This window comes from Dasypus novemcinctus, chromosome 7, assembly GCF_030445035.2.
Source record: "Dasypus novemcinctus isolate mDasNov1 chromosome 7, mDasNov1.1.hap2, whole genome shotgun sequence".
Lineage (NCBI taxonomy): Eukaryota > Metazoa > Chordata > Mammalia > Cingulata > Dasypodidae > Dasypus > Dasypus novemcinctus.
Window position 1 is genome coordinate 101,138,042 of NC_080679.1, and position 25,532 is coordinate 101,163,573.

General features: G+C 37.6%; 1 protein-coding gene across 20 annotated transcripts in view; it reads right to left on the minus strand.

Moving 5' to 3' along the window:
- Positions 1 to 507: 507 nt before the first annotated feature.
- Positions 508 to 25,532, minus strand: part of MBD5 (methyl-CpG binding domain protein 5) — a 438,647-nt gene continuing 413,622 nt past the window's right edge. For all 20 annotated transcript variants that reach the window (XM_058300948.2, XM_058300950.2, XM_071216443.1 and 17 more), the window contains 3 exons: positions 13,879 to 13,952; positions 5,112 to 5,187; positions 508 to 1,116 (listed from right to left, as the gene is read on the minus strand). In XM_058300948.2, coding sequence (XP_058156931.1) covers positions 1,045 to 1,116; positions 5,112 to 5,187; positions 13,879 to 13,952 — 222 coding nt within the window. In that variant the 3' untranslated portion in view covers positions 508 to 1,044. The remainder of the gene's footprint in view (positions 1,117 to 5,111; positions 5,188 to 13,878; positions 13,953 to 25,532) is intronic.

Here is a 25,532-nt window from a genome sequence, read left to right on the forward strand (position 1 = left end):
AAAACTGAATTATAATTGACCTTAACTCTGATAATGGTTTCGAAGTGGAATTTTTGCCTGCATGTATGGAAACAGAAAGTTTCACCTTGTCAGATATTGTTCGCAAAAAAAAACCCCCTCAATTCTGATCGTCAGTGGTGGCTCAGTACAAGCTATCTAGTTCAAAAGTGGCTCGGAAACATTAACTACAGAAATGGCTGAATAAAATATTCCATCTAAGATTTTTTTTTTTTATAAAACCTATTCTACTTTAAAACTTAGGTAAAAAAAATATGCAACAAATGGTTGCAGTTTCTGAATCTTAATTTAGACCTGTGAGCCCTCATCCCTTTAGAAATCTGCAAGATTGCAATTTCCTAGACACCCGAAATTGAGCCCAGTGCTTCCAGGCAAGGTTCATTCCAAAAAGACAGTATAAATGAACACTCAGTGGTGTGACGTGTATGTCGTAATTCAGGTATTACATCATCATGCCTTTTCTCTGCTGTTAAATACAAAAACAGCATCTTTTACATTATCATAGAAAAGCATTTATGTTGTATTTTTATTTATCACTTTACACTGGTAGTCTCTGGTTGGTGTACTCAATAGAAACCAAAGAATTTTGTACACTATTTCTTTGTACAATAAAAGATAAAGTGTGCATTAGGTACGCTTGTACATGACAATATTGTACAATATTTACATTTCTGATCTCACCATGAAATTCTGTATTTTCTATATACAACATGGAAAATTCTTCAGAAACATTTGTAGTATTTCTTATAATCACAATTTTAATAGTATAGAAAAAGAGCTTCTCAGTAATCTCTTGACCATTTATCACTATCATCATTCAGGGATTTTGATTGGTTTTCCAGCATTCATTATCCTTCCTGATCAAAAAAATATTGTATCACTGCTTCTTTTAGCACCCTGTGGTGGTGGTAGCTATCTGCTGTAGTACAAATACTGATATAACCATGGCTATATCAATACCCATAGACAATTACATCTGTGCACGTTCCATTTGGTAGACACCGCACATTAGTGGAATAGTCCCTGTTATCTGGAGATCTTCCTCCTCTTGGGTTTGGGGGGCCTCATTTGTCTGTCTCCTTGTGGGATTTGGTGAACCTTCAAATAAAGAGGTGGAGAAGGAAAAAAAAGAGGTTGAAATCACAAATGCCATTCAATTTCTGATAAAACATCAGGGAAGGGAACAGACCCTGGCTTTCATTTTCAATCATTGATATCCTTGAGGCATTTAAAATTTTTAGCAAGGCCCCAGACCTCTGTGTGCCCACAGCTGCTGCAGAGCATGAGAAATCCAGAAACAGATAAGCAAAGCAATACTCGGAGGACACAGTGATCAGTGGAACATGAAGAATGATCTACCCTGGATAAAACCAAGGGTAGGAAATGCAATATGCAGTTGCTATCTCTGCTGTATATTTAAGACCAAAACGAAGCTCTCCCTGTCAGGGGCCTGCAGATCACCAATTTCACTACAAACTGGAAATGTTGATAAATACGTTCTAAATATGGCTTCTTCTTCATTTCATCATCCTACCTATTTTACAACTACCATGAAGGGTCAAAGAGTATAAGAACATACTCAAGAATGTCTATTTATTAGAGGAATCAGGATGGAAAATAGAAACCACTACCATCTGCTGGCAGATGTTGGCTTGTGTTATCTGGAAAGAACAATTAACAATTTATCTTTATATACGAATGCAGGGACCAGCAGTATTTAGGGCTGTGTGTAAGATTGCGCAGTGGTTGAATAGGAGCAGAGCATGCCTGCCAGGTTTTAGACACAAGGTATGGCTTTGAGAGGCAGGGGAGAGGGGCCAGGGAGGAGATCTGGTGCTCCACCTTGTGTCACAGCTTCCGATGCGACAGGCAAGGCAAAGACCCAGGAATGGCAGGAAGGGCCCAAGGCAGTGGTATAGTAAATGTTCAACAACCGGCTTTCTCGGTGGACACAGGCCCACTGTAGCATTCACGAATTTCCGTGGTGTAAACACTTTTACCATGGCTATTTTCAAGCTACCAACATGATGTCATGGAACTAAGAGTTGGGAAGAGCAGTGCACAATCAGCTCTAGATATCCACTACAAGCTGGCTCCAGCACAGCACTAGCCCAAAGCCAAAAGTCATAAACCATTTTAAAATCATATTTCTGTTTAAAACATATGGAACTTATAATGTTTCCAACTGTATTAGAAACCTCAGAGGATAATGGTTTTACAGAAGGAAGAGTGAAAATCAACCTGGCAGTTCTTCCAACTGTACTTTGTCTTCTTTGTACCATTAAAAGCAGTGACGAGCTTCAATACAGCAGACTTTACTGCTATTCATGGAACAAAAAAGTAAAACTGAAGAAATGAGTCCAGACCAAGAGCATTCATCCAGACTTCTCGTAGCCTTTCTACTTCAATTATATGTTTTAAAAAGAATGTTTAGACAATAGTAATGGCCAATGTTACTCAGAGTCAAATACAAAAAAGCTTTAAAAAGTAGTATGTAAGGGAAACGGGCTTGGCCCAGTTGATAGGGTGTCCGTCTACCACATGGGAGGTCTGCAGCTCAAACCCCGGGCCTCCGTGACCCGTGTGGAGCTGGCCCACGCGCAGTGCTGATGCATGCAAGGAGTGCCGTGCCACGCAGGGGAGCCCCACGCGCAAGGAGTGCGCCCCGTAAGGAGAGCAGCCCAGCGTGAAAGAAAGTGCAGCCTGCCCAGGAATGGCACCACACACACGGAGAGCTGACGCACAAGATGACACAACAAAAGAAACAGAGATTCCCGTGCCGCTGACAACAGAAGCGGACAAAGAAGAACACGCAGCAAATGGACACAGAGAGCAGATAACGGGGGGTTGGGGGAGGAAGGGGAGAGAAATAAATAAAAAATAAATATTAAAAAAAAGTAGTAAGATTTAAAATAATGCTTATGAGTTTCTCAAACGGCTTCTTCCCCCTAACCCCCTCAAAAATACTTTTAAAAACCACTAGTCTCTGATGACAGTATAACTCTGTGATGAAAATGACGGCCACTGAGTGTACACTCTGAATGGACTGTACAAAGCATGGGACTGTATAACACAGGGAATCCAGTGGTGTAAGAAGGGCTGTGGTTAACAGGACAAATAAATATATAAAACTAATACAGGATGTTAATAATCAGGTAGGTTGGGGGAAAAGTACACCAAATTTAAGATACCATGTTCTTTCATAGCTTGGATAAATACTTCACAAAAATGCAAGGTGGTGGCGGGGTAATGTATGGGACCCCCATTTGATGAGATGCATGTTTGTTCTGTAAATTCACAACGTTTACTATACACTTATTGTCTGTGTATGTACATGTATTCACGATACACTTCAATAAAATTTTATTAAAAAAAACAAAAACTGCTAGTCTCTGGTAAAAACCGTCATGGAAAACTTTATAATTGAGGAAAGAGGCCTTTGTCAGAGACTATACACTTGTAATCCGTGGGCCAAATGTGGCCTGAGGGGTATTTCATTTAGCCATATTGTGTTTTAATATTTTAAAAGTAGTTGTCTGTCAACACTAAAAAATGAGAAACTTCACATAAAAAATCTAGATTTCTAGCTTCTCATTAAAAAAGGGTAAGACCTTGCAGTCCTGGAATACTTTCCCATATGGCTAAGTCTGCTAGAGCATGAAGAAGGAGCTCCTTCTGGAGAGAGCAAATGCCCCCACGGTGCCAAGGTCCCCATCACTCCAGACCGCCAAAGGCCAAATGTCCTGAGTTAGAGACTAGGGAGATGCTGGCCAAACCCTTTTCTCTTCTCCTGGGCAGCTACACTGTACACTACATTTTCTGGTGCACTTGAGTTAAGAAGGCCATGTGGCTGAGGCAGGCCAGTGGAAAGTGAAGAAAAGTGATGAACTTCCAGGCCCGGCCATAAAACCTATCCTGGTAGTCTTTCATGTATTGCAAGGAATAGTGGACACTAGATAAATGAACAATCTGGGCCCCTGCACGATGGTGTTGAGCAACCTCTTCCCCAAGAAGCACCAGACTCAAGTGAGCCTCTGCGACTGGCTAGCCTTCCTCGCCAATGCATCCTTGTTTTCATTTCTAAACCCACTGAATTATGTTTCTCTTACACCCTCTTACACCTGGCCCACTTCACTTATTGATATCCTTTGTCTGGTCCTTGAAGGCATTTGAGTCTGCAGTCTCTGTTCTAGACCTTTCCTATAATTCTATCAGGATATTTAATCTCTCAGGGCCCGACTCTCCCATCTGTGAAATGAGGGGTTAGATTACAAAATATCTAAAACCCGTATGAATCCCAAACATATAATCCCAATTATAGATCTGGATTACCTATCATTCAATTGCCATCGGATGGGATATTGGGATTCAGATAATCTTGTTGGCAGAAAGTGTCAAGGAAAAGAAAAATAAACTACATTTCATTGCTGAATAGCCTTAGATAATTCACATTCTTTAAAGATTATCAAAATTACATTTCAAGTGTTTACTTTAGTCAATATGTGAAATAGCGAGTCATGATTAAACTTCTCATATTTAATGCTACGTATGCACTGTACATTGGAAATGTAAAGGCAAATAGACACTACTTTAAAACCAGTGTTTATAGTGCTAAAAATTTAACAGCTGAAGTTTGTGTTAAATATTTTATTTTTTAGGTAACAAAAGAAAGGAAATGAGAGGACTGAACACTTCTTGGTCTCAACTGAACAGTTTAATTTCACTTTTTTCCCCCATAGACAGAGTGAAATTTTCATTATTGAATATTTAAAGAACGGTAATGGCCACTGTTATTCACAAAGTCAGATGCAGAAAGCTGTGGTTTGAATTTCAATATTTTGCTGCTCATACTTTAAAAAGAATGTTAGGTGGGAAAAATAAATGTTCCTTATCTCAGAAAAAAGACACAGTTAATTCTCCTAGGTTGGTTTTTTAAATTACTTTGAATCTTTCCTGATATGTCTTTTTTTCTAGCCTAATAATTTAGTACTGCTACGTGAGTTGCTTGAAAATATTCAACAGGCTGTACCAAAAGGTGTAATACAATTTATTTTCAAAGAAACACAGTATAATGGAAAAATAAATTAACTTACAGTCCCAGACATTTTGTCCAGTTCACTCATGGCCTCATGAATAGCAGCTTCTAAATGGTTATTTAGCTTCCCACTTCTGGAATTAATGAAAACAAGACACCAGATTAATAAATTAAAGAAACAAAAATCTCAATTTAAATCCCTAGTCAAAAAACAAAAATAACAATTCCACCAGAGAAAGTAAATGTTCATTTACGCTTGGAAAATTCCGACAACAAAACATCACTCTGGGATTCTCACCACTGAATACTAAGGACAAAATCGCAGAACTAATTTTAAGTAACTGAACATTTGAGTGGGAGAAGAGGGTTCTCTCCCCTTTCACAGTGATTTGGGAGGGAAGCTGGGCCTCGGGCCTTTTTCCCCACAGACGTCCCACAGGGCACCTCCCAGGGGCGTGTTCCTGAGCCCGGCCCGGCGCTGCACGTTCTTTCTGCTAGTCTCGCTGACCGGCAGGCAGTGGGGCTCAGCCAGGGCGGAGGGGCTGAAGTGCCGGCTCTGGCCACTAGGGAGCTCCCGCTGCCCTCTATGGAGCTTTGTGGCTTCTGGAGTTGAGCAAGTGAAGGCTGAAATCCCCGTGCACATTCTAAGCGTAAGACAGTTTGACTCGCCGCAGGTGAGGCTCTGTGCCTGCGCCCACCACATTTCCCCCTACACAAAAAATGACAGCCTCAGAGTGCTTATCACTCGTCTTACCTTTTCTCTCCATTCTGAGTTCCATTACATATGTTTGGCCTTAATAACAAACTCTTTGTATAGCTGCCATGTTTTGAAACTTACATCTATGAAGCTGTTGAAGTAATTATTAAAATCAGGCAAAACCACACTACCTGCCTCTGCGATTACTGTGCCCTTGGCCTATTCAGACTAACTTATTTTTCCTCCTTTTTGCATATAAATAATTGCCCAATTTAATTCATTTCATTTATCCTGTTGCGACAATTACTAGAAAAGCTGCAGATGTAAACTGTATCATAACAGGCTTTTAGTGTGGCTTTCTATGTTAAACCCTATTTTAGCATTTACATGGAGATTGGAAATTCATAGTTTTTTGGGCGAATCTGACCCACAGTCCCATTTAGTTTGGTGAGCCTAGTGTTTAAAAACAGTTTTGTATCTGAATGCCTTTAGATGAGGCTTTTCAGTTTCCCACAGTCCTCACTTGGTTTTATCTTCAGACACCAGGACTAGACAATTCATACATGAGTCTCTGCCTACTCCTTGGAGAGCTGAGTTTTTTGTTTTTTTTTTTAAAGATTTATTTATTTATTTAATTTCCCCCCCTCCCCTGGTTGTCTGTTCTTGGTGTCTATTGGCTGCGTCTTGTTTCTTTGTCCGCTTCTGTTGTCGTCAGCGGCACAGGAAGTGTGGGCGGCGCCATTCCTGGGCAGGCTGCACTTTCTTTTCACGCTGGGCGGCTTTCCTCACAGGCGCACTCCTTGCGCGTGGGGCTCCCCCACGCGGGGGACACCCCGTGTAGCACGGCACTCCTTGCGCGCATCAGCACTGCGCATGGCCAGCTCCACACGGGTCAAGGAGGCCCGGGGTTTGAACCGCGGACCTCCCATATGGTAGACGGACGCCCTAACCACTGGGCCAAAGTCCGTTTCCCGAGAGCTGAGTTTTTAACATGCCTCTAGGCACACAGTGGATGTTCCATATATTTGCTAAATAAAAATATCTGTCCAGAACAAATATATGCACTTAAGTCAGTTTAACTGAAAGATCGGTGCATTAGTTTTAAACAAATTATAAGAGTAATAAAGCACCTATCCCGGCCCCAACCCCTCCAACACCCACCCAACACACACATTTTGCTGGCCTATAAGCTAGTCTTCAGCTTTTAATTGTTCCTGTTATTTTTAGAAATTTTAAAAGTGAAGGTAAGTACATAGAATAAACTAACAACCCTCTACACATACTTTTCCCAGAATGAACTGTTAATAAATTACATACTTCCTTCAAGCCTTTTCTATAAAAAAAAAATTAAGTTGAAATTCCCATTTATTGTCAATCCCCAGTCCCATTTCTTTCCCACTCTCCTCCCCAAAGGCAACTATGCTGTTATCCTTCCAGTTCTTTTTTTTTAGGTACTGGGGCTTGAACCTGAGACCTCATATGTGGGAAGCCAGGGCTCAACTACTCACCCACAATGCCCTGATTTGGTTTTTTCGTTTGTTTGCTTGTTTTAAAAAAAAAATTTTTTTTAGAGGCACCGGAAACCGAACCTGGGACCTCCCATGTGGTAAGAAGGCACTCATATGCTTGAGCCACATCTGCTCCCCCCAGTTCATTTTTATATTTTATATGATATAGCCACAAATAGTATATGGTATTGTTTTATGTGCTTTTGTGTACACATGAAAGGTGTCAAGATATACATATCATTCTGCAATTTATCTTTTTTCCCCTTATCATTGTTTTTAAGCGCCGTCCAAGTCAATATACTCTACTTGTTCTTTTAAACTGATGTACAGTAAACATTCCATCGTGTATATACTGTATTTTATTTGCCAAATCATTCTATTTTTCAAGGCCCTGCTCATTTTTGTGGAGTCGGTCTGAGTAATTTTCCAATGAGTTGGCTAAGCATCATCCTGGGATCTGGAGGGAATCCAAACCCAGGACCCTGAAGGGCCATCAAAACTTGGCTACGGTGGGGCTGAGGTCCCCTTTTTGGGTCATTTGTCTGGGGTACTGACAGTAACACATACTGTCAAGTTGTCTGACAATATCATACTTGTGTAATATGCAAAATAGGTATATCCTTAATATTTCTTTTGTATTGAGAAATATGAACATACTCTTTAAAAGACATTTGTTATACTTTTGATTGCAAGATCTTGTGGGTTTAAAACTGACTACATGACATTCTAAATATCTAAAAAGAAGGTAAAATCTTTCAATGAAAAGGCTCTAAGGGATATTATTGGGACACATGAAAAAATTGGAATATAGACTGCAAACTTTCTATCAATGTTAAATTTCTTGAACTTAATAACTATACTGAAGCAAACATCCTTGCTCCTAAAAAATGTACATGAAAGAATTGTGTGTTCAAGAATCACAATATGTACAACCAACTCTCAAATGTGCAGAAAATAGATTAGATAGATTAGATAGATAAGATAGAAGAAAGAAAGGAAAAAAAGAAAGAAACTGCAAATGGGGCAAAACGTTAAAAACGGTGGGTCTGGGTATTGGGGGGAAGGTGTGTGTTGGAGTCCTCTGTGTGGGTTTTGTGTCATTTTTACAACTATCCTTTAAGATTGAAATTATTTGAAAATAAAAAATTTAAAGAAAAAATGTTTCAATGAAAAATCATCACAGAACCTTGGTTCTCTTTATTTTAATAATAAAAATAGTTAATATTTATAGAAAATTTAGTGTGTCAAGAACTCTGTCAAATCTTTATATATTATAGCTTATCTCATTTAATCTTTACAACATTACTATGGAGTAAGTAATACTACAACTGTTTGTATGCAATACTTCATAACAGTTTAGGGAAAATCGGCAAAATCCCCATCCTAATTTTGTAAAGTAGAAGATGGAGATTTAACTACAAATGGTTTTCAAAAGCAATAAACAGGAGGAGTCGGGAAAAACTGTTATCTAACTATGAAAAATTACAATAGCATCACCATTAGAGTGTAAAAACGTTGAATGAAAAGACTGAATATTAGGAGTTTTATCTCATTAGTCAACAAGTTATTTAAAATGTTCATAACACACACACGCAAACAAAAGAAAAAAAGAAAAACAAAAAACAAAAAAAATTTAAAAAAAAGAAATAAAATGTTCATAAATGACTTGAATTAATTTAAGCTAAATTGGTATTATGTGTTTCCTTTTACAAACTTGAATAGCTAATAGAGAGAGAAATGACTATTTCAGAAGAGAGAATAAATACATCAATGTGGAGCGTCAAATTACTTGAATACATGTACTCAAGAGGTATAGAAAGATTCAGATGTCAAATCCACAGAGAAGATTTAATGCTAACTGGTCAGGTCAGGGAAGAAGAAACTGAAAAGAGGAAGAAAAATCTCCATAAGTTCATGAAACAATTAGTCAAAATTCAGTCTTCCAGGCCAGAGGGCCCCCCCTGTGGAGTCTCTGCTACTATTTTCTGTTCCCTGCTGACATTTAATAATAAACATTTTTACTAATGGACACTCTAAAACCGACTTGATTAAGCACTAGATGTTCATATAATCATATTTCTGATTATTAAGGGAGATAATTGCCACTTCTCATTTTCATTGCCTATATTGTCACATATTATCCTTATTTCCACCAATTAAAAAAATCCAGATATACACACAGAAAACATCTGTGAATAGCACAAGAAATAGGAAAGAAATGATAGACTGCATGTGGCGCTACGCAGTCAGTTTAGAATTTAAGTGATTTGTTTCATGTAGAACGGAACAAATTTGGGTGAGATCTTTCAGAACAGTAGACTCTGAAAATTAATCCATAAAGTAGGCAGATCATTTCATACTTTTAAAGTGAAAATGTGATTTATCACTTTCCAGCTTAATAAAAAGTTAGGTTACTAAATACATTTATATGCACATATGGACAGAAGATTTGATCCTCACTGAAGTGAAAATCATAACATATCTAAAAGTTGTGGAATTTTTTCTTTAATGAAGATATTTTGAATTTTAGGTACAAAATTATCCAGAGTAATATGTTAAATAACTATGTTAGTATTTCTTTTGTGATTAGAAAGTGATAGGCACATCAGTTTGAAGATTTTTTTAATTGTGTAGTTTGTAGGATACTGAGGATGAACATGACTACATAAAGTTTTAAGCATATAATTTGGCAGTCGAATGATTCAACTAGAAAAATATCTGATAATTTTGTTTCTTTCACCTGTATCTTTATAATAAAAATAGCTATTTACTAAATACTTTGTACCAAGTACTGTGTTAAGTCTCTCTTTCTGTTATCTCATTTAATTTCTTAATACAATCCTAAGAAGTAGGTATTAATATGCCCATTTTCAAAATGAAGACTTTAGGCTCAGAGAAGTTAAGCAATGTGCCCAAGGGCACACAGCTATGAAAGGGCAGAAATGGGATTTTAACGCAGGTCATTATGACTCAAAACCAACCTCTTAACCATCTTGTTCCAAATGCCACCTTCCTTTTTCAGTCCCTTCTTCTCTTTCTTCCCCTCAAGTCTACAAAGGTAGTCAAATATTTGTCATCTTAATAATTCTTCCACTGTTAGTTTTCAGGAACTCTTCACATTATGAAGAAAGAACAGTCAATATTCTGTATCAGCTTTCTCTATTCCCTTACTGTTATTCACGCTTTAACCCACGGCTTTGTTTTTACACCCACAACTCCAATGGATATTGCTCTTACTGAGTTACCAGTGGCCTCTAGATTACCCATTGCACCTGAAATTTTCCAGTTCTCATTTTACTGGACCCCTGTTGATCATTCTATCGTCCTGGAAATTTTTCAGATCTTTGGCTTCTAAGACAGTACCCTCTTCATCTCATTCCCCTCCCCCTTTTGACTATTCTTTCCATCTTCCTCATCCTCCCATTAAATGCTCAAATGTCCTGGAGTTCAATCTTTAGTCCACTATTGTTCAAATTAGACATAGCACATCAGACATTTTTATACCCCTTCCCAGTTTCAGACTTGCGTGTCCCACTGTCTAGCCTACAGACATTCCACACTCATCATGTTCAAAACCGTCCTCCACTTCAGTCAATGGAAACTCACCCAAGATGAAAACCTGAGAGCTGTTCTTGAGTCCTTGCTCTCCACATTCCAATCAATCACAAGTGCTGGCGCTTTTACCTCTAAAGTACTTCTTCACCACATTCCCTGTCCTCGACCCCTGTTACCCCTCTTCTGGTTGTCCTCATCCTCCGCTGTATGGACTTCTGCATGGCCTCCTAAATGATCTCCATTCCTCTAATATTGTTCCCCTAAAATTTATCCTCCACACAGCCATATCTAAAGTGAAAATCTGACCACCTATCCCTCCTGGCCCTCCCCATCGGATCACAGAGTCTACTAACCCTTTCTACGCCCTTCATGATCTGGTTCCTGGTCACCTCGGGCCACAGCTCTTCAAACTTCCTGTCTGGTACTTTACAGTCCCATGAAGCCAAAGCGTTGACCTCATTTAAACCCTATTCCACCCAAACTTCCTCTTAGTCCTTATGGGTAACACCTACGTAGCATTTAAGACGTGGTTCAGATATCATCTCCTGCAGGAACCTTCCTTTACGTAGATTTAATGTTCTTTCTTTATGACCCCCAACTACACTATACATAGGACTTTCATTGCAATTTTTACATAAGTGTTTTTGTAACTGTCTTCTTCACTAAAAAGTAAGTTCTACAAACTGTAGCACTGTGCCTGGCACAGATTATTTCCTCTAAATTAACGTCCTTAAATTGGGGAGTAAACGAATAAATACAAGATTAGGTTCAACACATCATTTACTGACTGTGTGACTTTCAACTAATTATTTAAGTTATTTTGGTCTGAATGTTGTCATTTTCAAATGGACTCGTTGAATCTGGCCCATCTTGTGACTGAGGTAAAAAAATAATGGATTTGTATTTACATATACAAAATGTAAAGCATTCTTCTGGGCATCTGCAAGGCACTACGCCCTGGTTAGACAATAGTATGATAAAGTTGTTTTAGCTAACGTTTACTTCACATTTTCTCCTTTTTGCTCTCTCTTATATACTCTCAGTTTATGGTGATCATGAGGAGAGTTCCTTTAGATAGTGCCATTTAGGGCCCAAATTAGTTAAACACAAATAGTAAATTGCTTTGAAGAAAATTTTTAAAAATTGCTCTTATTCATTACCTTTCAGAAAATTCTTAATAGCAAACGTATGGGGGGAAATATCCAGCTCATTTCAAGGCAGTATATCCAAATATTAGATACACTTAATAGCACATTATTGCATTTCTATGTTATCAACTCTGTTTGGATATTTTTGCACATAATTAAGCTAACTGGCATACTTCAGTGTAGGAAATATTTTAGGTGCTTTACACGAAGAGATGGGTCCTGTTGATGTAGGTAATTTGTAATTTCCCTCCTTTCATCCAGACTTTGTATTAATTTTACAGACCTAGTCCTAATACTAAGCACTTCATTAGGAGTTATCACTTCAGTCACAGAGGAGGGGACCTGGGTCACTGAGTTCCTCATTGGATAGATAGGGAAGTTACCTGGCAACTTACACTGCCCTTGTCACAACTAATGCTAACTTACTACCTTCCAAAGAGGTCGCGGGCATAGAGGCCAGGCATTTGTCTCATGTGGTTGTCACCTTTTTATGAGACATTCTAGTTAGGTGAGGGAATTCTCCTCAAGATTTGTTGATTTCCAAAATTTTGCCTCCAGCAAGAACTGTTGACACCACAAGGCAAAGAGAGAGACATATACCAGATATTACTGGTGTCATTATATAAGCATTTTACAAAAGATACACTACTAATTGTTCTGAACTCCCTCTGTAAAGCTTGATGCACAAACCTAAGTTAAAGTGATATTTTAAAAAAGATGGTGAGATACAAAAACATTAGGACTATGTGCTAATGTCTGAGTGGCAATGTAAGGATCATTTTACAAATGACTAAAAATTAATTAAAATGCTAATCTTGGGGAGATGTGGCTCAAGTGGTTGAGTACCTGCCTACCACATGGTAGATCCCAGGTTTGGTTCCCAGTGTCTCAAAAACAAAAACAAACAAAAAAACAAGACAAGGCAAACAAACAAAACCAAAACAGAGGAGCTGATGTGACTCTAGTTGAGTTCCAGTTTCCCACATATGAGGCCCTGGGTTCAATCCCTGAACCCAGGACCTAAAAAAAAAAAAAGCAAATCTTGGTTGTTTGATAATGTGGTAATTATAGCAACTGAAAAGCATGTCAGTTACATATTTTTAAATATATATTCATATATATTATATATATAAATAGCATTTTAACTTTCCATGCATATACATGGGAGTACCTTAATAGTTCTCTACCTTAATGAGATAATAGTTATGACACATAACACTCCATTATATCAAAGTGAAAAGTGTTTCAAACATAATACATTTACTAAGAATATTACTGTTGAATAATAATGACCCAAAGTTCAAAGTCTTAAAAGCATTGTATTTCCAAAGAAAACCTATTTTTAAAGGCTGCACCTCTGTCCCAACAAAAAATAGTTTAGTGTCACTTTGACTAATGGTTAATCTGCCACAGTTATTTGCATGTGTACAACTGGGGGTACTTTCCTCCAATGTAATCAAACAGAAAATAGATACACTTTTGCAATACTTTCAGAGACTATTTAATTGCTTAAAGTTGTGAGTATTAGTCATATTTTATTTCCCGTTAATGAGAGGGATGGAGATGGAGGGAGGGAGGAATGAGGTGAAGAGGCAAACCCTGCACATAAATATAAGCATATATTAAGAAAATATTTTCAGTAGAGGTAATTATACTTATCTATAATGGTCTTCCTTGGTGCTATTTTTAAAAATAGACTTTATTTTTAAAGAAGTTTTAAATTTATGGGAAAATTACACCAAAAATATAGGGAATTCCCATATAACCCCCTTACCCCCACGCTGGTGATAACTATTAAACTGCACTTAGGCAGGCCTACCAGATGGACAAAATCAGTGAGATTTCATTAACTCTTTGAAGAAAAACCAATAAATTATATCCTTGAAAAACAAAATGGAAAAAAAAAAAAGTGCTTACTTTCTGTTCCTTTTCCGGGCTCGGCTGTAGGCTTCCAAACCTTCTGTTAGTGTCTTCAACTTCTCCGGCTCCACCTGGTGAAGGCATGAAGACCAAACCACGTTACCCAGGCCTGCCATTGTCAGACACCGTTTCTGCTCTCCTGAAGGACAAGCAGGAGCTGGACCGGGTGTGGGAAGGCCTAACTCTCACTGCCCTGCTGAATAATCTGTCCTTACTCAACCAGAGGGTGATTCTTTGGCTCCAGACTGCAACGTCAATGGAAATGAAAGACTGTTTGGCTTTTAAATTAACATTTTTAAAAATTAATGTTTTGGGATCAAAATCTAGAATTTATGTAACCTTCAATTCACAAAATCCCATAAATTGGAGATCCTGGCTTGCTTTCTCCACTGCCTAATGTGCAGCAACTGCAAATCTGTACTCCATCAGAGGAGAATAAGAGCAGTGGTTCGTGAAGGGAATGGGCTTTGGGGCTAGCAGATCTGAGTTTGAATTCTACCTCCTCATTTCCTATCATGAGTAAAACAGATATTCTGAGACTCCGTTCTCTCTTCTTGAAAATGAGGAGAATACATCTACCTTCCTGCTAGAATTGGTACGGAGACTAAAATGGAACAAGTCTTGTTGAACACTAAGCCTAGCACAGAGCAACTATTATTACATACTTTGTGTTAGGTTCTGCACAGGCCATAAAACAAGTGGGACAGTAGGGTACACATACTTCTTCCTGCTGGGGGAGAGGGTGTGGCTACATCTTATGGGAATATCCTCCCTCCTGCCCTCTATCATCTCTGCCAGCCTGTGTGAAGCTGGCCGCCTCCTGACAGTGCACCAGGAGGTGCCCATGCCTTTAGCCCACCCAATAATCTCTATCATGGGTCCCCCAAAAGCCATTAAATAGGAAAACTTGCATGTGATCTGAAAATAAGAACACCTTAAAAAAAACATGGCTCTTATTAAGGATCTGCAAAAAAGCAATCTAAGTGAGAATAATGCGGCTTGCTGTGCAAACAAGCTTCAAGTCAAGTCCCTCAGTGACCCCTTCTCCTAGTTATTTCCTCACCCCAGATGCCACTCATTTAAAAATAGAGGTTGCAAATGCCTCATGGGTAAGAAAACAAATACTAATAAGCAAGGATATTATCAGCTTTTGTCTTTAAATTTTCCTGACCAATTCACAAACGTCATTCATAATCTCTCTTTGATCTCTTCAGAGCTAGTACACAGTAACGATGAACAATGATTTCCATGATCAAATCTAAAAACAGCATTTCTAATTATTTTATAAGAAAAACAGCCAAATAATAGTTTTTCCTTCTCATGATTTTTGTGATTTGTCTTAAATGATCCAAATCTTACATACTCAGGTTGATTGGGGATACCAGCAATTGTGAGCCAGAACAAGAGACACCTTTGTCCCAAAAACACTTAGCAATAGTTTTATAATGTATCCACCTGTTGTTGGAAAAAAACCCAAAACTGCCTGGATACATTTCATATTTCATGTTACAAATGAAGTTCCATCTAATATTTGCTCACAGGAAGGGACTATGAAAGATATTTCACACATTACATTTAGGTAATCTATAGCAAATTCCACTTATTTTAAATGGACTTCTTGGTACTAGGGAAGAAGCTCTACATAACATATACGTAAACTTCCCTTACACAGAAACAGGGCCCACTGGTGTAGTAGTGAGAGACCTCAAGATGGTCTGATATAGGTAACAGAATGCACATTCACAATGAAACAAAGCAAGATACCACAATGACAACTAACTCCTTTGGTCTTAATTTAAAGACCTAAGTTATATCAAACTATTTTTTAAAGTTAAATTTTTATTTTTAATTGAATGAGGAAGAAAGGGCAGTAAAAATATCTAGTGTTCATTTATTATGTAAAAAGTACTGTTCTATCCTTTAATACCATAATACTGTAAACTAGTATTATGTTTGTTATTTTACAGATGAAGACTCCGTGAATTTAAGTAAAGTGGCTAGAATTGAAATTCAGGTCTGACTCCAAAGCTTAACCTCTCTCCACCAAACCAATCCAGCATATGGTGAAACATATATGCATGCACGTAAAAAATTAGGCCAAACTATTCTAAGTCAAATCGCATTTTTACAGAAATTTAGATAATAATTTGCCCAAATTAAGCTCCTAAATTTTTTTAGTGAAGTAATCTGTGTCTATAAACATTTGTGAATAATTTCTTGTGATTTTTCCCTGAACTAATTCTCTACTATGATTTCTTCATTTAAATCTGTCTCTAAGGCTCTAAAGTACTCTCATAATGAACTGCATTACTTATAAAGAATTCAATAACCTTGAAAGAGAAAGGGACAATGGTGCTTTCTGAAACTAAATATAAGATACATGTCATTGTATCCAGAGGTAAATGTTTAGATCCAGAGGTAAATGTTTAGTTTGGTTCAGAATGTTAGTACTTTATTGTGAAATACAAGATATGAAATGTGTGTTGGTTCTGGGGAAATATTCATCCGCTTGAGCCATAGTGCCATAGTCAAGAAACTCTTTAAAGATGCCAAAAAAAAAAAAAAAAGGTATCAGCGAGAAAAAAAATAAATTCAGTTTTCAGTCAAATAGAAATAATATTAATCATTTAATGAGGGAAACGGACTTTGGCCCAGTGGTTAGGGCGTCCGTCTACCATATGGGAGGTCCGTGGTTCAAACCCCGGGCCTCCTTGACCCGTGTGGAGCTGGCCATGCGCAGCGCAGATGCGCGCAAGGAGTGCCCTGCCACGCAAGGGTGTCCCCCGCGTGGGGGAGCCCCACGCGCAAGGAGTGCACCCGTGAGGAAAGCCGCCCAGCGTGAAAAGAAAGTGCAGCCTGCCCAGGAATGGCGCCGCCCACACTTCCCGTGCCGCTGACAACAGAAGCAGACAAAGAAACAAGACGCAGCAAATAGACACCAAGAACAGACAAACGGGGGGGGGAGGGGGGGGAATTAAATAAATAAATAAATCTTTTAAAAAAAATCATTTAATGAATATTCCTTTGTAAATTACCTTGCTTGTAAATCAAGAAAGGACTAGAAAATCAAATACAAAAATGTAACATTTAAAAGGTTAAACACATATTTTTATAAAATTTATACTGAAGGAGCAAGTAATTTAAGAAACAATATGTTATCTATAATTATAGTCTTGTATTCTTGTAAGCCCACAAGTCAGGAGTTCCATAAATTATTAATTCCTATTGGGTGAGAAATCAGGGGAAGACTTTATAATTTATCTTCACTCATAATCTGCCCAATTGTTCTCATTCTAATAATGATGACGGTAATAGCAATGGCCATTATGGAATATCTCTTTATACATATGTCATTTAAGGATTATAAAAAGATACCCTGAATATATATATATTTCTAGTTCCATTTTACCTCATGTGTATATATATATATATGTATATAGAGATTTTTGGACTCTAAAACCTACTTTCACTCATTCAAATTCTTTAGATATAACAATTTCTCTATTGAAGTACTCTTGGAGACAGTATAGTAGGGTTAGAAACACAACTATAAAGTTAGACACTATTTACATGGTGGGGGATTGAGAAATTTTTCTGAACAAGTCTGAATCTTTAGCTGTTCATTTTGTTCCCAAGGCACATACTAAGGATTTGGTGATATAATTAAGCTTGCTTTGGGGTCAGTACAGTAGTATGTCATGTATCTTAGAAGTAAGTAAAGAATCTAAAGACGAGGAGACGCAAACATATCAGAGAGCCAAAGTAAGGTACAGTTCACATTAGAAGAACCTGGGTCAACAATGCTGCATCACTTTTAAATAGAGTCAGTTAACTAGAGACGATGTCAAAACTCTTTGCAGGCAGGCTCTCATCCTAACACCTTTCAGTGATTCATTTGCTACTCTTTAGTGCTGACGCAAAGCTGCCACACAAGGTTCAAAGGATGGGGCATGGGCTGCGTCACAGATTCCATAGCAGAATTAAGACAGCTGACTTAAAGCTGTCCTTTTCATTCTTCTCTTCTCCATCCCATTTCTATCATGTCCCCACTCCTTTTGTCAGAGGAATGGTATCACAGAAAGAGTACTGAGGGAAGCGGACTTGGCCCAGTGGTTAGGGCGTCCATCTACCACATGGGAGGTCCACGGTTCAAACCCCGGGCCTCCTTGACCCGTGTGGAGCTGGCCCATGCACAGTGCTGATGCACACAAGGAGTGCCCTGCCACGCAGGGGTGTCCCCCGCGTAGGGGAGCCCCATGCGCAAGGAGTGCACCCTGTAAGGAGAGCCGCCCAGCATGAAAGAAAGTGCAGCCTGCCCAGGAAGTTGCCACACATACGGAGAGCTGACGAAGCAAGATGATGCACCAAAAAGAAACACAGATTCCCGGTGCCGCTGATAAGGATAGAAGCGGTCACAGAACACACAGCAAATGGGCACAGAGAGCAGACAACTGGGGGGGGGAGAAATAAATTAAAAAAATAAATCCTTAAAAGAAAAGAAAAAAAAAAAAAAAGAAAATGAATATGAGAGTGTTTCATAAACACCAAAAGAATTTCCCAAAGTGCCATTGGAAGTATGTGAAACTATTTTAGGTATAACATGGAGATACTGTTAAACATTTTTAATAGTTTATATACACTTACATTAGAAAAATATAAATAATACATTATACCTATAGTTTTACACATATTATACCATAGGATAAATCTGAAGAAGTTATTTAAATTTAAAAAGCAGCTTGAATAGTACTTAGTATATAATGTATCCAGTAAATATTTGTTCAATGAGTAAATAAGTGAATGAATGAAGTTAAAGAAAAACTTTAAATAGATAGCCATAGAGGTGGCATGTAGCTTTAGTTGAAGTTTGGTAAACAATGTTTTGAAGCAATAAACAAATATAAGGCATTCATTAGGTTCATTATTATCAAATAGTTATTAAATAGTAAACACTATGAATAATAAGTATATTTAAAAAATATTATCTGAAAAAGCCTTGCCAACTTAAGTGAGGCGTTTCAATACTTTTGAAAGAATGAGAATTAATAACTGAAAAATAATTTGGGGTAAGAAGGTGACTCACCTGTAACAGAAACAATGAGCCTAATTTTCCACCAATGGCCCAACAATAGTTCTCATGGAAAAATCTGTTAAATTAATCCTAATTTTCTTAAATGAACTAACTGAATTTCAATGACTGCAATTTCAGTAAGTGGCAATGAGATTTTTTGGTGCTCCCTTTCCTCTCCACTTAGATAGCAATATTTTGAAGTGCTAGAGAACTATATTACAGGAATAGTGTAAATCTATTCTAGTATAACAACAAATTTCATATTGACCCACGACACATAAATAGAATTAAATGTTTCATATTTCTAAAGAAACACTATCTAAATATTTTTGTAATAGAAGTATGTATTTGCTTCAAACCTGAGATTCTATTTGATACTATCTTTGAAAATTGTATCAACAAGCTCATGAACTCTGTCTGGGTCTTAGTTATCTGTGTGAATGGAGATAGGCCTCCTCTCCCTCTTTAAATCTTGCTCAAGAAAAAAAAAAGTGTTCACAATTTTACACAATCCACTGCAGTAAAGTTTATAGTCTTACCTGAATTTTTTACTCAGTTTAGTCTTTTTTTCTTCAACATTTTTAGTCTTATCTAATTCTTCATTTTTATTATCTTTCTAATTTTTATCAGACACTGACTTTGTTAGCTTGGATTTTATCTTGCTTATTAGTTTCAAAAACTAGTCCCTTTATTTTGCTCCCTTTGTAAAGAGAGCCTGTTGCTGATGAAACATTGATTGCCTTTGCCACCTCATCAGTCAAAATGCAGCCCAAATATTGGGGCTATTGACTGGGTACAGAAAAAAAGGATTAATTTCCAAAAGTTGTTAAGAAAATACATAAGGCAAAGAAAATTCACAAGGTACACTTCCACAGAGAATTCTAGTACCCAAGAATATGAATGGCTGACATTGATAAGTACAGAAAGAACAGTCTTCCAAGTAAAACGTTTAAATATCACAGGAGTGCACATCATAAACATTTAGTTCCCAGGCTCAATTTCTTAAGTTACAATGCCCAGAACACAAAGGTAATCTGTCTCTGGTTTTGTTGCACACTGTCAAAACCAGTGGGGGTGACGCTGGCTTGACATACAGAGAGTAGATTACCCCCAAATAAATTTAGTTATGATTGTCAATAATGATGAGGTTTCACCTGCTTTGAAAGACGACTCAGACTTACTTTTATCTCAGCCTGCCTAATAAAACCATCAGGAAAAAAGTCAAAGTGTGAATATAAAGAGGGAGCACCCTACCCACAGGTCCTTTTAAAAAACATGTCCTCATTTATCAGGTGGTGTTGCCCCAAAATATTGACCATTTCTTAGTAATCAGATGTTTCTACCTGCCCAGTAACTGCAAACGGTTCATTGAAAAGAAACATTTTGTAGTCAAACTAACAATAATATCTTTCCTAAATTTGGCTTCAGTCAGAATACATGTCAAATGTAAGAGCAGTGAAATATGAAGACCAATGGAACAAATTTCAAAAATAGTAAAAATCTACTCAGAAAAAGTAAGAATTTTATTTTTTGATTATTACTTTAGAGGCAATCCTTTTGGGCTAGTTTGTATATGATCAAAGATGGCAGATGACAATTATAAAATGAACTTTAGAAAACAAGAGCATTTTTCCTCTTTTACTAAATATTGAAATAAGTGCCTAATGATAACCGGTTTCTCCCCACAGGTGCATATGCTTGAGATGGTGGCACATTATAGCATATAGGAGCAATGCCAGTGGTAGCCATTTTCCTTTCCAAGAATTCTCCAACACTGGGCTGAGATACGGAAGTACATCCATCTGGCCATGACTGTGGACTGGAGCACAGCCCCAAGGTCTTATCCTCGGCCACTGAACCTCAAACTAAAAAGGGTTCATGGTTCACAGAAAAACTTGCATCATTTATTTAGAAAAAGTATAAATCTCTCCCAGAAGGTACTTCATTACAAACTGTAAACCATGGTTAAAAACTTATTAGTATGGAGATGCCACTTCCTAACAGTATAATACAAGACATACAACATCATCCTCCAGTGCTGTCAAATGAATTCAATATTGGAAGAGTTGGGCAATTCAGCCCAACTTTCCACAGACTCATATAAATCCCTACTAATTAAAATTGTTTTAGATCACAGTTGAGTCACATATACAGTATAGGGGACTCCCATATATCCAACATCAAACTCTTTTACCCCTTCCCCAGCAATGATCTTTTTACATGTTCATGTTGTATTTGTTGCAGCTGATGTACAGATAATGAAACATAGCTACCAAACATGGTTCCATTTTGGTTGACATTATGGTTTATATTTTAGACTGTACAATTTTCTAAATTTTTAGTTACATTATGGTTTACATTTTACCCTATAGACTTTTATACATTTTTGGTGAAATTTAACATGTCCTATATCCATCATTGCACTATCTTGTGGAACACTTCCATTGCCCCCTAGTTACCCTGCTTCCATCTATTCTATTCCTCTCTCCCCCTCCCCTCAGGGCCCACAGTGACAACCAAGCCTCACTGCTTCAAGGACAAGATTCACAGATATCTGCAGCAATGCTGAGGTCTTGACAAATTAGACTGTCCTCCCCCATTGGGAGTCACCAATTCTCTCAAGAGACACATTTCCCTCTATTTCAGAACATCAGGCCTCCCCAGGATGTGGGTACACCTTGCCACTCATTGTAAGGGTCGCCACCCAATGATATAGCACACTATGACAAGATGAGCACTCACACACTCCCTAGAAGCCTGCTCTATGCCAGGCGATCCCCCTAAGCACCTGAAACAGGTAATCCTTCCTTATTATATTTTCTAAAAAGTTTTCTCAGCATTATAGTTCCAACCACATACCCAACAATCTCCCATTTTCAACAGTTCTCCACGGCCCTCCACCAATTCCTTGGGCAGTCTGACCCATCCTCCATATCCCAGCCCCCTTCAACCATGCAAAGTGCCACCCAAATGTATCCCTATGCCCCTGGCTTATCCCTTCCCTGTATAAATACTTACCTCCACTTTATCATAGATTTCATCCATGTAGGCATCAGCTGACAACCTTCCTTAACCCCCAATTTCCTGTAAACCTGTCAATCCTTTCACCCTTAACCTGGTTAGAAGTCATTTAATCAGGGATATTCATGGATAATGTGTAGGTACACAAAAACCAAGGTCAAATTACCACAATTCCATAATTGTGGTATCCAAAGAATAAGGTTATCTAACATACTTAGAGAATGGCGGCAAGGACACTAATTTTCACTGAGCCTCTATCATGTGCTTTATAATCTGTGTTTCTCACTTAATTCTTAAAACATTATTCTAAGTAGGAACTAGTATTCCCATTTGAGAGGTGAGGAAACTGCAGCTCTGAGAGATGACTCTGGTAACTGGCAGAGCTAGGACTTACGCAGAACTCACGTTAGAATGCCCAAAGCCCAGGCCTCTTTCTGCCTCACCCTGCTTTCTCTCTGGTTTTCTGTAGACTGTGTTCATATGATATTTGATGCTTAGAAATCATCTCTCTTAGTAAATTATCTTAGAAACTGCAGAATATTACTAATGCATTACTAACAATTTCTGCTACATTTAATACACCACACCAAATAGTAAAAATGTCTTTCTAAAACATAAACTGACCAAATAATTTACTATTATGACAAACAGAGTTCGCTAAAATATTAACTCATAGACAATGTAGAAATCTCAGTCTTTGGCAGATAACAGTGCTCTGATCCTAGTCCTGGCCTCTCTTAACCGGGACATGATTCATATAATCTGAAAACACAGAGAAGTGCCAACTTGCTTTGAATTAGTAACTTGCAGTCAGTCCTGTTGATTATTTCTTTTTTCTGCTTTGCCTGCTTCCAAAATAATTTGAAGCGGCTTGCTGAGAACAAGGGGGTAAGTGAAAATAATAAACAATAGGTTTGTGGGATGGGGAGATTTTAAAACTTGAATTAATATAGATTTTATCTAGTGGGATCTGTTGGGATTTTGGGTTAACTTACTTTAGTGGACATAGAAGTAGATTATGAAAAATTCAGAGGCTAAGAAGGTTTAAAATGGTAATGTGTAAGAAAATTGTTTAGCAAACCCTTTCTTCTGAGACACTACAAAGATAAACACTAGGGGAATACAGCCCTACATTCCACATAAGTAAGGTGGAATAGATAAGGTTTTACTATAATAGACATTGTTTATGGAATCAGTCCTCCCACCCCCCACCCTTTCTCTCTCAACTTTATTAAAATGTCAGGAGTTGCCATAATATACAAAAGGGAAACTCAGACACTGCTTATTCTTTTAAAAGCAGAAATCTGGTTTTTAATGCTCAAGACTTCATTTTGCTAAGGATTAAGAGGTTCTATGTCAATAAAATTTACATCATAATTGGTTCACTGCTATATGAGTATAAATTAAAAATATTTTACTGGAAACCTTTCATTAAATATATACTCTGTCTTATATAGATATTAACATAGTTTAATCTTTTTTTGATGAACCATCACAACATCAGGCCACTTGGGCTGTAGCCAGACAGGCCCATGTTTGAAAGTTCACTTTTTCTAGTGATATGAGAATACTGTTTGCCTTGCTGGGCATCATTAAATAAGGCACAAAGAAGCCCTTCCTTTGTTTTGTGAACTATAGGAGAAAAGAGACTGTACATGAAGTAGTACCTTTATTTTAAACGTGCAAAAGTAAGGTAGGTTTTGAAGGACCAGAGGTTTTAAAAAATGTTAAGTGCCCTTGAACTTTTAAGGGTGTCACACCTTGCTTCTTAATGATAGATAAATATTTCATGTATTATCATTAATATTTTATTATGTTTTCAATTTTTCACCTCAGAATGGGTGCTTTCAATCATTTCTTCTGAATCACTAAAAATAATTTTATTGCATCTTATATAAAGATTTTCACTTGAGAATGTAAAATTACATTGCAAGCCAACTGGAGGGAGGGATATTTGAATTTACAGAAACAATTCCTGCTTCCTATTATGAATGCTTTTATTGTTTAAAATAAGGAAAGGAAATCTGGATTTTTGAAACACATTACTATTCTATAGTGAATGAAAACCAGTTGCTTATTTAAACAAAGCAAAACAAACGCTTCTGAGACTCCATTTAAATAATAATTCTAGGTGCATTTTTCCTAGCCTGAGAGACTAACTCAGTCTCAATTAGGAGTTTAAGAACACAGATTAATAAGAAGATTAGGACCATTGTTTCACAAGAAATGTATTAAAAGGACATGCCTTTATTCTTCTGAGGACATAGGCATTTATTTGGGACAGGAAGAGTGTTTCCAGGGAAGGGAGGCCATCCTTAGCTAAGCTTTTTATAAAATGGCACATATAAAAGACTTGGTTCATTTGCAGAGATTTTTAAACAGTTCAATGTCTACATCTTATAATTGTAGCAGTTCCATTTATACCATAAAAGCCCACTTTTGCTGTTTCTAATTATTTCTTGCATACACTGTCAAAGATATTTAGGTTTACCAACCTAAAAGAATGTTTGTCCGGTCTCAGAGAGTATAGAGAATAAAACATTTTGCAAATGGGAGTATGGAATTCATTTTCTTATCAAATGGAGAAACATTTTGCCCAGAATGTATCCTGACAAGTATATATTAGGCATTATAAGCAAAGGGTTTAAGGACATCCTGGTCATTTGGAGAAAGACAAGTCTTTTATTGTACTGGCAAAAATGCTTTTGGTTTCCTGCCATTAAACTAAAAGCTAGTGGAAGTTGTTTAAGCAGAGGTGAAAGACCTTTAGACAACATACTCTTTAAGAGAATAATATATACCCGTAAGAGTAAACTTCATTACCAAAGGAGATGAAAAATTATATGTTTCTTCATCATATATGGGGAGTGTGCATAATTATCTCCTCCTGGTCAGATATACATTTTTCTATCTACTTGAAACATTCTGCATATTTCTTGCCTAGTGAGCCAATTTTACATTTGTGAAGGGAAAAAAAACCCAGAAGACCTCTACCAGTTTCTTCTAAATTGAATGGTAGTTTTAAGGAGGAGATTTCATTTAATTTATGTGATTAGATTGTGTTAAGTGGAACCAGACTATGGGGTTAAATATTTCCATATGTTATAAAGGCCCAGAATTTTTCCTGAAAGAAGACACCACCATTCCAAACACAGACATTACTTGTTGCTTCCAGAAAGGGGTGCAGCTCCACCCAGATTTTTACTCCCTCCCTGGCTCCATATGTCACATGTAAGCAAATGGAGGAGATGCTGTCCCACAGAGATTGGGGATGCGCTTCCTGACATCTGGGAGACCCCTCACCTCTGTCACACTCTTGGATCTCCAATGGCTACTAGGTTTGATTTTTTTGTTTGTAGTCACTGCTATTTGCCTTTCTCCTCTGGTATGGAATGAAGGATTAGGTAAATGCAGGGAAGGAAGGCAAGCTGACAAAATTCTAGAAATACGGTTTCTGGATTAGAGCCACCCTGTACCCTAGTAGGATCTACAGATGCTTCACAACTCACCCCTTGTTGATAAGACATTTTGGTGACTATAACCATTCCCTCTTCCTTTT